Source organism: Gorilla gorilla, chromosome 6, assembly GCF_029281585.2.
Source record: "Gorilla gorilla gorilla isolate KB3781 chromosome 6, NHGRI_mGorGor1-v2.1_pri, whole genome shotgun sequence".
In the NCBI taxonomy this organism is placed as follows: Eukaryota; Metazoa; Chordata; class Mammalia; order Primates; family Hominidae; genus Gorilla; species Gorilla gorilla.
The window spans coordinates 152,582,645-152,594,947 of record NC_073230.2 but is presented as its reverse complement, the minus strand read 5'-3'; the positions used below and the strand labels follow the sequence as shown (position 1 = coordinate 152,594,947).

General features: G+C 57.5%; 3 protein-coding genes across 4 annotated transcripts in view; 2 read left to right on the top strand and 1 right to left on the bottom strand.

Annotated features, from left to right (window-relative positions):
- Nucleotides 1-7: 7 nt before the first annotated feature.
- ZYX (zyxin) lies at nucleotides 8-10,479 on the bottom strand. 2 transcript variants are annotated; one of them, XM_004046396.5, is made up of 10 exons: nucleotides 9,715-10,479; nucleotides 9,344-9,566; nucleotides 8,676-8,875; nucleotides 8,438-8,530; nucleotides 7,789-8,322; nucleotides 2,774-2,894; nucleotides 2,455-2,624; nucleotides 2,181-2,359; nucleotides 1,149-1,269; nucleotides 8-549 (listed from the first exon to the last, which is right to left on the bottom strand). In XM_004046396.5, the coding sequence occupies exons 1-10, from the start codon at nucleotides 9,877-9,879 to the stop codon at nucleotides 445-447; spliced, it is 1,911 nt and encodes a 636-aa protein (XP_004046444.4). In that variant the 5' UTR covers nucleotides 9,880-10,479; the 3' UTR covers nucleotides 8-444. The 2 variants fall into 2 exon arrangements, with proteins under 2 accessions (XP_004046444.4, XP_018886548.3); XM_019031003.4 differs by having other exon boundaries at nucleotides 9,344-9,563; nucleotides 9,715-9,896.
- Nucleotides 8,873-12,303, top strand: part of FAM131B (family with sequence similarity 131 member B) — a 28,799-nt gene continuing 25,368 nt past the window's right edge. The window contains exon 1 of the mRNA XM_019031004.2: nucleotides 8,873-9,204. The gene's annotated coding sequence lies outside the window, so the exon portion shown is untranslated. The remainder of the gene's footprint in view (nucleotides 9,205-12,303) is intronic.
- On the top strand, nucleotides 10,342-11,389 carry LOC101129317 (uncharacterized). The gene is made up of 2 exons (XM_004046402.5): nucleotides 10,342-10,806; nucleotides 10,967-11,389. Exons 1-2 carry the CDS (start codon nucleotides 10,342-10,344, stop codon nucleotides 11,153-11,155), a joined length of 654 nt encoding a protein of 217 aa, XP_004046450.1. The 3' UTR covers nucleotides 11,156-11,389.

Here is a 12,303-nt window from a genome sequence, read left to right as displayed (position 1 = left end):
CTGAGAATTCTGGAAAACAAGGGTTTTTTTTATTTGTAGCTATAGCTACAACCTGGCAGCATGGGGGAGGGTGGGAATGTCCTGGAGGGTCAGGGCGTCTCCCAGCCCTCCGCAAGCAGAGTACAAAGGCTGCTCGGGGGGCCGGCCGAGGGCGCGGGTGCAGCGGTGAAAGCAGCAGCACTAAACCTGGTGCCCCCCTCAGGTGGGGTGTCTGGAAGACGGTGGGTAATCCCTGCAGGATGGGCGAGGACCAGACGCCAGGGCGGGGATCCTGCATCCCTAGACCATGTTGGGTCCTGGGTCAGGGCACCTGGGATGCTAGGGAGGGGTTGGAAATGGGAGGGGCTAGACATCAAAACAATAACTGAGGTGCGGGCAGGTGGTCTCAGTGTGGGTGGTCCACAATGGGGCATGGACTGCGGTCTGAAGAGGGCCTGTCCTCACTCAGGTCTGGGCTCTAGCAGTGTGGCACTTCCGACAGAGCACGTGACCGTCCAGGGGGAAGCAGCCATTGTCATCTGCCTCAATCGACAGGGGCTTCCCGCAGTCCTGGGAAGAAGGAAGGGTGAGGGGCACTGGACCAGAAGGCCCCTGCTCTGCTCCACCCTACCCCACCCCATCCACCTCCATCTTGGAATTAGAAAGATGCTTCATGGCTCAAGAGCTGGTGTCATCGCTATTTCAAGCCACACCCAACTCCCCATCCCTATCCTACTTCCAGTCACCCACTAGGACCTTCCTGCAAGAGGGCAAGCAGTGGGTAGAGCTGCTTCCAAGGTGCTTGCTCCCCTGCCCACCACCACCCTAATAAAATAGAGGTTGGCTCACCTCCATTCAAAGACCTCTTCTCTCAGCTCCTGTCTCCCCATCCCCTACCACGGTTAAAACACCATGCCCTTCTCTCCTATTGGCTTGTCCCATTTCTTGGCTTATCCATGACTCAAAGTGACCTCAGAAGCCCCACAGCCCCATTTCCTGCAGTGGCAGGAAGCATTCTGGCAGGACAGATGGGGTGCCACCATGAGCTACCCTCAAAATCACAGCCCTGTTTCCTGAACGCTGGTGCTTTCCACCACCCAGTTAGTAAGCAGCATCTCCCACCACCTCCCGGTCAGAACCTGCCCAAAGAGTCCAGAGGGATGGCTGACCTCACACTTGTAACACTTCATGTGGAAGTTCTTGTCCAGGGCGACCACTCGCACGGTCTCATCTCGGCCAGGCTCAGGCATGATGGGCTCAGAGCAGACGGAGCACCTCGGGGCGTACTGCCTGGAAGGGGCAGAAAGGGCCAGCCGAGTTAGCCAGGGCTTTCATCCCCGGTGTGCGCACGCATAAGCCAGGTTGGGCAGCAAGGAAGCAGACTTCTCTGCCCTGCATCTCTAGGTGGAGGAAGCTCAACAGAAGGGCCTAAGAGTGAGACACCATGACTGGCCCTCATCAAAGGGAATTTCCTGCCTCACCAGTCACTCTCCCAAAGCAAGGGAGCCTCCCACACACCTGCCACGGTGTTCTCTCCCACTCGACCCTTACTGTCCCATTCACACTGCAGCTCCTGCAGAAAGCCAGCCCTGAGGTACCCCTCCCATCCCATCCTGGGTCCCTGACCCTCACCTTCCCCCAATCCTCCCACCCCCATGCACGTTGCCTCTGCCCTGACTGTCTGGCACTGTGGAGGGATGTGAAGTTGTGGCCACCCCAGATGGAATCCTGAAAGTGTTTACCCAAACACTCTGTCAGAGGTGGGGGTCAGATTCTGCACTGTTCCCACAGCTGCACTGAGGTTCTGCGGGTCAGCCTGAGAAAGTAGCCACGTTCTAAACACTATTTCTGGGGAGAAACCAGAAATCCAAACAGCTGATCTCCAAAAGAACTTTTGGAACCCAGCCTGTGTGTGAGATGAAGTCACTCCAGCACACTTCACGAAATGCTGACATACACCCACAATAAGCTTCAGTGATCAAGGGCGAGGGAGGGACCAGACAGCAGCAGGACTCGATGTCCGGGCCTAAGGCCCCTGGACAGCTACATCCAGATGACTTGGTCCCTGCTGTTTACAGACAGGACATGGGACCAGAAAACACCACCAGGGGTTTGGGGCTGTCCTGAGGCTAGGGTAGCAAGCAGCCGGGCTACCAGACCAAGCACGGCGGGAACCCAGAAGGCAGGTGGCAGGTCCTCACTTGTGGTAGTCGGGGACACAGTGGGGCCGGTTGGCCTGGTCCACGATGAAGGAGGTGCCCTCCAGGGGGCGGGCGCAGACCACACAGGTGAAGCAGTGCGGGTGATAGGCCTTGCCCGTGGCCCTCAGCATGCGGTCGGTGATGGGCTCCCCGCAGGTGTTGCACTTCTCCAGGGTGTCCTGAGGAGGCAGCAGGAGGTTGGCAGGGAACCGGCACCCCACAGCAAGCTTCCAGGGCCCAACTGCCCAGCACATCCCAGCACAGCCCGACTCACAGTGTAACAGCCCTCGCAGTACGGCGCCCCCTCCAGGCTATAGAACTGCTGGCCCTGGAGCTGCTGCGCACACTGGTGGCAGGTGAAGCAGGCGATGTGGAACAGCTGCCCCAGGGCGCGGACGGCTGGCTGCGCCCGGGCCAGGGGTTGATGGCATTGGCCGCAGAGTTCTGGGAAGGCCAGAGAAGACAGCAATAAATAGAAGGAAGTATGTAGGGCTGCGAGGGATCAGCCAGCTCGGATAGGGAGTGGAGCCACAGCCCTGGCCCCCACCGTGATGTGGGGGCAGGGTGGGGGTGTCCCGGTGGGGTGGGCTCACCGTTGACAGCCACGTTCTGCCTCTGAGGATGCTCCATGTCCTGCATTAGCTGCTGGGTCAGCTGCTCCAGCTCCTCCACCTCCTTCAGAGTCAGGGGCCCTGGGGCCCCAGGGGAGCGCACCTGCAATCCCAACACTTTCCTCACACTCTAGAGGGCTGCTGCCTCCAAGAACCTTCCCAGGCCAGCCTACCCGGCTTCTTCCGATGAGGCTTAGCTCCCAGCTCGTGTCCCAGATGCTCAGGCTTGACCCTTAAAGCTTCTCCCTCGTCCCCCTACCCCTGCCATCCCCAGCACCACACAAATAACAGGGGAAGGGACCTAAGCCTGGATCTCGTACAGCAAGACATTTCCACCCACTCTGCCCAAACCCCCTGAGCAGTCACAGACAGGCCAGAATGACTGGGCGGACGGAGGCCACGCACACAGCAGCTCGGGTCACCGAAGCACCGGACACTCCAGGGCCACGCATCAACTCCACAGAGCATGCTCGGACATCGCCCCCATGGGACAGGGGCACGCAACGGCGTGCACACACGCGCACACACACCTACCCGGCCTGCCTGCTGCTGAGCAGCCCCTGTCAGCGTGAGGATACAACACAGGCAGGAATTGCAGGTTAAACCCACTGAGCTGTCTGCAAGAACCCAGCCCCACCCCCACACAGAGACCCTGTCCCTCGAGTGAGGGGCTTCTGAACTACCTCACTCAGGTTCCTCCCCAGCAGCCTCAGGGAAGGTCCAAAGGCCACCCCCTAGGCCAGCCCAACCTTCCCATTTAGGGGATCCCGGGGACTGGGGTGGGGGGTGGATGTTAAGGACAGCGCTGCCAGTAACCCTGAGAGGTAACCCTGAGAACTCCAGGAAGGGCTGTCTGACCTGCATCAGCACTGCCAGGAGACACGCCCACAGGAGCAAGTGCACTGGGTGGGTGGGTCTTTTCTATGTCTGGAAAAGCCTACCCAGGACTGTGGCCCCATCACTGAGTGTGCTACCTGCAGATGCCTTCATTCCCATAACACCTGGAACCTCCAAAGCCCCCCTGCTACCTCCTCCCATAGCCCCTCTCCCCTCAGCCCTGGCTTTACTGCCCCTCACCCCGACCCCCATCTGTACCCAGAGTTGCGTCCTTTCTGCCCAGTGAAACATGCGTCCATATAAGTCCAACTCTCCAGATCTTAGCCATTTTCCCTTAAGATCTTAGCCATCTTCCCTTAAGATCCTACCATCTCTTAACTGACTCGTTCCCTGGAACACTCACTTCAACTTTGTCTCCTCCAATCTTCCCTTTCTGGCCTCTTGGGGACACAGTGAAGGGGCTCAGTCAGTCCTTGCTCTCCAGTGCCATTCTAAATGCCTGGCTCCTCCTTCAGAAGCACAGAATCCTCATCTGCATCACCTCCCATAGGTATCCCCGTTCATCAGGACACTCTATCCAGAACTGTCCCCTCTGCCAGCCTGCACCAATGCCACCGCTTCAAACCAAACTTCCATCCATCTCAGTCATCATCCATCATGGGACATCCTTGACCTCAGATTTACCTCCAAGTCTCTTGCCAGCCATTATCTGCCTCTCCTCTTCCCCATCCACACCTACTACGTGAACCCAGAAGCCTTAGTTGCCCCCGCCCGCAACCCACCCCTGGACTTTGTCCACCATGCCCCAGCCTGGTCCCATGATCATCTAACTCCTACAGGGTTCACTGTCCCTCCGGGCACCTGCAGCCACCCGCAGCTATCCGGCCCAGTCTCCAACCCCAAGTCACACCACCACCCGCTTCCTGTTTCTGCTTCCAAGCTGCAGAAAGCAGTGGAGAGATCACTGAACACTGCAGAGTGAGCTCACAACACTGCAGCGTCCGCGCGACCTCCAGCCCAGCCTTCCCCACAGCAGCTGTTCCAGACGTCTCCATCTCCTGAGCCCCCACCTGCTTCGTCCCCTTGCTCGCACCGTGACCTCACCTCCCACATGGCTGAGGACATGGAAGCCAGCCAGCTTAAGCTCCCTCATCATCCTTCCTATCCACGCTGCAACCACCCTGTCCTTGCTGTCTGGGATGCCTCTGGGGGAGGAGACATCACTAAGATCTCCCCCACGGACCGAAGCAGCCTGCCCCTGCTCTCCCACAACACTCACCCTCCATCACCTGCTTCCCCGGGTTACACACGTACCTGAGCCGTTCTCCCCTAACTTGCAAAAACCACATACGCTACACCACAGACTCAAACACACACACCCTCACACATACCCACATACCACTCACATGCACACACACATACCAGACCACACACATACACCACTCACATACTCTCACACATATACCACACCACACACCCACACTCACACATATACCATACCACACACACACACACCACTCACATTCAGATAATACCACACCAGGCCAGGCGCGGTGGCTCACGCCTGTAATCCCAACACTTTGGGAGGCTGAGGCAGGCAGATCACTTGAGGTCAGGAGTTCGAGACCAGCCTAGCCAACATGGTGAAACCCCATCTCTACTAAAAAATACAAAAATTAGCCAGGTGTGGTGGCACGTGCCTGTAATCCCAGCTACTTGGGAGGCTGAGACAGGAGAATCGTTTGAGCCAGGGGGGCGGAGGTTGTAGTGAGCATGGGCGACAGCCTGCACTCCATCTCCAAAAAAAAAAAAAAAAAAAAGATATACCACACCACACGCTCACACACACCACTCACATATATACACATACGCCGCTTGTGTGTATTTGTAAGAAAGTATGTATGTGCACCTTCACTTGCGCAATCACACACCATACACATCATAGCCACACTCACACATGCACACACCTTCACACTCACACATGCACACATGTACTCATATACACACACTTTCACACAATCACACTACACACATCACATGCCACTCATACATTCATGCTCACACATGCACATACACTCACATACACCATACCCACACACTAACACACACACACACACGCCACTCATATATTCACATATGTGTATATACACACACACACACCACACTCACACCACCAACACACAGTCCTTTCCTTAGTCAAGACCAGGCTACACCAGCAGCCCCACTTCTCACCACCCACTCTCCTCAACTCCTCACATTGTGTTCCCACCACAGGGCACAAACAGGCCATCCCAAGACCGCTGACGATTTCCCAACAGTCTAATCTCTAGCCTTGAGTCCTCACTCCCTCAAATACCCCACTGAGGAGCTCAACTCTCTTCTCCAAGTGCACCCTGACTCTCCTCCTGACTCTTCTTCCCGCACCTCCTGGTCCCCGCTGTCTGCACTTCCTGGGAAGCTCCTCCGCTCCGACCCTGACCCTCCAGCATCACAGTGTCACTGTGCCCCACTACCATGCCAGACATCTCTGGCCCTCTCCTGAAACCTGGCCCTGGATTTCTAGCTGAATGACGGCCCCAGCTGAAAGTCCTCCTGGGACCTGTTGCTCAAAACGTTGACAGCTGGACCCCTCCTCTTCCCGTCCAAACCATTTCCCCTTCTGGACTTCTCTATTTTGTCAGCAATCCTGCCATCCGCCCACACCCCATCTCCAAATCGCGCCGGAGACTTTTTTTTCCTCTTCCCCTCACCCTTGTCTTCCAATTGCTCATCCCTTGCTAAGTCCTGGAGGCTGTGTCTTCCCAACAGCTCTAGCACACAGCTCTCACATGCAGGGCTTAATTTTCATTGCAGCTAACATTACTATTGCCCAAGAGTGAACTCACACCCATCACTGACCTCCCTCGAATACACATCTCTGCTGGTGAAACTTTCCAGAAAGCTTCCAAAAACACTGCTTTCACCAGCCCTCCTGACCCACCCCACACCTACTCAAAAATCATGAATGCCTCTCCAGTGCTCAAGAGCTCCTTGGGTGAGCCACTTCACCTCCTACACCCTCCAGCCCCGCTTGCCTCTCCAAGTATAGCTCTATCATTTTCCTACAGGAACCTTCCACTTTCTGTTCTCCAAACATCCCTCTCCTCTCTGGATTCTTACGTCCTGCCCATCCTTCGAAGCCCTTCCTAATTTGACTCCCCGAGTTGACTCCCTGGTCTGAGTGCCTGTGACTCACAGGATTCTGCAAAGCTCACTGGCCCTTGGCATTTCTTCCTATGCTGTGTCTGAGTGTAGGTAGACATCAACACTATCAGTGGACTCTATGGATGCTTGGACTAGATGACCATCAGGGTCATCTTCGTCACCAGAAATTGGACGATCTTATTTCCTGAACTAGAAGGCAAGAACCATTTTGTAATTACAGCTTTTCTATTTTGAGCATTCCTGTGCTAGATACAGAACCCAACACTCTCTAGGTATTAGCTCACCTAATCTTCACAACCACTGTATGGAGTAGAGAATGTTAAAGATTGAGAAACTGAGGCTCAGGGTTCACCTAACTTGCCCAGTCTAAGGACTTGGGAGAAGCTGAGCCAAGAATTCCATTCCAGGTCCATCTGACACCTGAAGGCTGAGCTTCTTGCAGAGATCTCTTCCCTCCCATGTCCTACCCTCCTGGGCACAGAGCACAGTGCCTGGCACGTGGTGGATGCTGGCTCAACCAGTGTTTACTGGGGCTGTCTCTTATCTCCAAGCCCTCAGGCAGAAAGAGTGCTCAGAGGAGCAGGGAGATTAACTCAAGACCCAAGAATGGGAAAAACCAAGGCGGAACTGGTGATCTCATCCCTCCCTTTAACTTTCTGGGGTAAAGGCACAAGCAAAGGTTCACCAGATCCTCCTAATTCAGAGCCCATGCTCTCTGCGCCGTCCCAGCCAGGCCCCACCCAGCCCCACACCCAGCCAGGCCTCTCCTCCAGAGGAGCATTTTCTTACCATTGTTCCACCAGGCTAACCCCAGAGGATGAAAATCCCTATCCCGCCACCCCCCAACCCCCGTGTCCACCCTGACTCTCCAATCACCTTATGCTTATGCTCTGGCTCCTGACCCAGCCCCGCCCCAGTGCCCTGGTCCCAAGCCTTGTCCTATCACCATCCCTCACCTGGTTTTGGTTCTGAGCCGGTGGGGGCACGGGGTGCTGCTTCTCCTGCACTCGGGGCTTCTCCCTCTGCTGGGCATAGGTGAAGCTGGGAGGTTGAGGGGAGCCTGTGCCAGCGGAAAGAGCTTCGGGATGCCCCAATTTTTGATTTGGTTGTGACCCAGATCCACCTGGGGCTCCAGGACTGAACTTGGAAGCCACAGGTGTAAACTTAGGAGTCACTGGAGAAAACTTAGGGGCTGGAGCCGGAGATGAGGCTGGGGGCCCTCGGGGCTGGGTGTTAGCCAAAGACACAGGCTGGGGCTGGGACTGGACATGGAGTTGGACCTGAGGCTTGGGCTGGGGCTGGGGCTGGGGCTGAACATGGAACTGTGTCTGGCTCTGAGCCGGAGCCGGAACCGGAACCTGGGGCAGAGGCTGGGAGCTGGAAGGGGACTTCCAAGGAGGCAGGGGTGCTGTGCCCCCGGCGGCAGGCTTGATACTGGACATGGAACTAAATGGAGTGGCCACTGGTGGGGGCACATATCCAGATGACACCTGCAAGGGGTGGGAGAGGGAAGAGAGATGCAGTCAGGAGGACACCATCCTCCTTAGTTCTATGCCCAGTCTCTCTGGCCCTGAGCCCGGCTTTTCCTACTCTCCGGTCCCTTACCCGGGCTTTGAAAGGATCATTCTTGGTCATGTCATCCAGCAGTGAGGACAGAGAGTCGATCTCCAAATCAATACTGCTCACCTTCTCCCTGGGCTAGAGGGTCAGAGGTCAGAGCACCTATTCCATGCCTGTATCCCCCCACCCCCAAGGCAGACGTGCAGGGGAGGTAAGAAGAAAGGGCCCTCTTCTCCTCTCCTTGGGGGTGTCCAGTGCAGCCGCCCCTCCCAGGCCTCCGTACCTGTGGTGGGGGCGGTATGGGGGCCTCAGGCCCTCCCTCCTCCTCCAGAGGAGGCGGCGGGGAAGGGAAGATCTCCTCCTCCAGAGGCGCAGGGGGAAATGATTCCTCGATCGGAGGAGGGGGCGGCGGGAAGGCACCTCCCAGAGCACCCTCTGCATCGTCGCCATCCCCAGCAAGGGGAGGTGGAGGCAGGGGAAAGTCTGGGGTAGGAAGGAGAAAGACGTCGGCCGGGGTCCCTCTACCCCTCACCCAAGCTCCCCTCAGTTAACCGCTCTAACCCCTAACCCAAGAACTCTCTCAGGGGTCCCAGAGCGTGTGGGGAAGCAAAGGAGGGGCGCAGGGCGCCCTGGGAGTACCAGGTCAGGAAAGGCCGGGGGCACTGCCGAGGAGTGGTGCAGCTCCCGTTACACTTCGGAAAACGGACCCGGAGGGGAAGATTCATGCCCCACATTCCCGCCTCCCACCCCCAGGCGGGGGACTTGGAACGGTCCCAGGAGCCCTGGCTCCCAGCCACGAGCTCCACGATGAGGTAAGAACATCTGCTCGGGACAGGGTGGCTGCGCCCAGCCCCCTCGGCAACAACCTTTCCAGACATCCCCAAATTCCCGAAACCACTGCCCCCCACCCCGGCTCCTGCCGGGGTCCATTCCCCAAGCCCCGCCGCATACCTTCCGGGGGCGGCGGGGGAATCTCGCCCACCCGGCCCATCTGTGCGCGCTGGGCCCCGGGTGCCGGGGGAGGCTCGCTGTCCCCGGGCCGGAAGGGATTCACTTTGGGCTTTGGGGCCACCACAGGGCCGAACTTCTTCTGCGGGGCGTAAAAAGCCGGAGCCGAGACCGAAACGGAGATCGCGGGAGACGGGCGGGGGGCCGCCATGGCCGGGCCGGGCTGCTGGGGTGGGTCGCCGGGTTACGCAGCGCGGGAGCCGGGCTCAGGAGCCCCGGGCGGTCCCAGCTCCCCTTGGTGACCCCCACTCGCCCCCTCCCGGCGCCCCGCGCCCCCTCCCCGTGGGGCCGCCCTGCCGCTCCCCGCGCCTCACCGCAGGCCGGAGCGTGCGCGCCGCGTCTCGGGTGGCCGCCTCGGCGCCGGGTCCGCGGACTCTGCGTCCCGGTCCGGAGCAGCCTCCAGCCGGGCGGGGAGGGACACACGGAAGGAGGAGGGAGGGAGAAGAGAGGGGGCGGGGAGAGAGCGGCGCCCAGACCATACAAGGAGCGGCCCGGAGAGGGGGCGGGGAGAGCGGGGAAGGGCGGACCAAGCAGGAAACTCCCCCAGGAAGGGGCCCTGATCCTGCCTCAGGCCGGAGGCTCCGCCGAGGTCCGCTTGCCCCCACCCCACTCACTGCCGCCCCCGCCGCCCCAGCCCGGCTCAGACCCCCACTCCCTGAGCACAGGCCTCTGATGTCATTTCCTGACCTGCCTCCCCCTCCCCGCCCGACCCGCGGGTGCCCGAGATCTGACTCACCGTTCCCCTCCGGGCTTAGCCGGCGGAGGTGGGGCGGGTGCCGCCGAGGTAGCCACGCAGCCCCTGTGCGCCTCCGGCCCGGCCCAGCGACCTCCTCTCGGGCCTGCCGTTACCCGGTCCCCTCCTGCCACCACCCGCTACCCGGCCACCCCGAGTCCGCCTGGGGTGGCCGAACGTATGGAGCTGGGCTCCAGGGTGCACGGGGATGGGGGGTGAGGAGCGGGGCGTTCTCCCTCCCAGCACCCCGCAGCTGACTCTGTGCCCGGAGGGGGTGTGCGAGCCGGAACCTCCAGCATTCTTGGGGATACGAACTTCCAACGCTGGGCAGCCTCTTAAGGCTTCTAGGAATTCGCATCCCCCGCGCCCCAGCCAGCAGATCGGTTGCGAGAGGGACCGTTCGGGTCCGCGGGGCCGGGAATGGAGGTGGGAGGGCGGGGCCGAGGCGGCGGCCGCCTGCGGACTGGAGACCCGGGAGGACGGACGCGGACGCGGGCTGCTCGTCTTTTACGGCTCTTCAGCGCCCACCACGACCCACTCCCCTTGGAGACCCCGGGCGACGGTGGGGCTCTTGGGCATTCTGAGACTGCGCTTGGTGGAGCCCCCTACTGGCCCGACCGGATTTCTCAGCCTGCGACTCAGCCCCAGGCTACACGAAAGAAGCCGGACCTGGGTAATTCTTATAGTTCTTTTTTTTTTTTTTTTTTTTAAATTGCACTGGGAAACTTCCCCAATCTCGGCCCCAGTTCTTTCTCCAAACTAAGGAGTCATGGCCTTTCGCCCGCTAGTCCAATATGCACCTGTAGGCTCTTCATTTTCTCTCCTCTTGTCAGCTTTTACTGCCTCCTGAGGCCTTCCTCTTGTTCACACTGAGTGTCCAGTCCCTCCAAATCCGGCTACACTCTACTGGCAAGGAGCACCTGGGCCATGTTTTAGAGATCATCCGAGGACTAACCCCAGAAGTTTATGAAGAGAAAGCAGAGGCCGAGCTGAAGAGATGGACCCGGGTCACACCCAGGTAAAGGCAGGATCTAAACTGAAACTGGTGTCAGATCTGGTTGCCTTGCACCCCTGATATCAGGTGAAGCAACACTGGGCAGGATAGAGCAGAGTGAGGTCAGAGTGTGAAGATCCAGCCTGATGCCCAAACTGACGCCTCTTCATTCTCCCCTGCTCCATCTGTAAAAGTCACGGTTAATCCATCTACTTTATTGCATTATATGGAGAAATAAATGAAATGTCATAGCTGTATGCTCTATATGACTCAGTATTATTATTCAAATTCCAGTTCTGCCCAGAATGAAAATTCTGACCTGGTTACACTAAGGCGTTTTCCCCCATATGTCCCTTTCTGGGTTGCCAGGCAGATCTCTCAGGGGCCTCGGTATATGCAATGTCCTCTCTTTCCTTCAACCTTATTAAGTCTTTAATTATACCTAGGACGACATCTTAATCACTTTTGCAAACCCCACTGATCTTTTTCTCTGGCATCTCATTGTCTTTGTCACCACCAGTATTTCTCACAGCCACAGGCATGTGTGGCCATGTATGATGGGTAGTACGCAGTGCACACCTCTCTGACACGCTCAAGCCAGCCCTGGGCCTGTCTCTGAAGACCTGTTAGAAATTTGATACTGGATTTCCTGTGCATGTTGGAGATTGTGTCTTGGGCTTCACGGACCAAAAGTCTCATCACAAATCCTTCAAAATATGGCCCCTTTGGGGAAAAAAAGATAGTTAAGAAGATGATTTCAAGATAACTTCATAGGAATAAAAGCTATCTACCCTCTAAATGTCTCCTTAAGTAATGTGCGTGTGCAAAATAGAGTATGTGTAATTGTTAGGCAGCTGAACCTATTTTTAAATCAGAAATAGAAGAGTGCGTAGGCAGGCATAGTTTTACTGACAACTAAGAGCATTCAGAATGCGGAATATTCAAACAAAGACTTTTAAGCCAGCCATTCTAAATACAAGTAGAAACACCCAGAGTATCCCAGAAGAACAGAATCACTGCCCAAGATGTCTCAAGAGGAGCAGCAGAGTCAATGCTCTTAAAATGAAGACAATGGGCTGGGCGCAGTGGCTCACGCCTGTAATCCCAGCACTTTGGAGGCCAAGGCAGGCAGATCACTTGAGGTCGGAAGTTTGAGACAAGCCTGACCAACATGGT

Bases quoted from the DNA above. Each gene is read 5' to 3' on its own strand.
- ZYX (XM_004046396.5), bottom strand. From the start codon at position 9,879: ATGGTCTGGGCGCCGCTCTCTCCCCGCCCCCTCTCTTCTCCCTCCCTC. The intron at 8,323-8,437 runs GTAAGGGACCGG...CACCCCTTGCAG, and splicing joins ATGATCCTTTCAAAGCCCGG to GTGTCATCTGGATATGTGCC. The intron at 2,625-2,773 runs GTGAGCCCACCC...TGGCCTTCCCAG, and splicing joins GCAGAACGTGGCTGTCAACG to AACTCTGCGGCCAATGCCAT.
- LOC101129317 (XM_004046402.5), top strand. From the start codon at position 10,342: ATGGGGGGTGAGGAGCGGGGCGTTCTCCCTCCCAGCACCCCGCAGCTG. The intron at 10,807-10,966 runs GTAATTCTTATA...TCCTCTTGTCAG, and splicing joins ACGAAAGAAGCCGGACCTGG to CTTTTACTGCCTCCTGAGGC.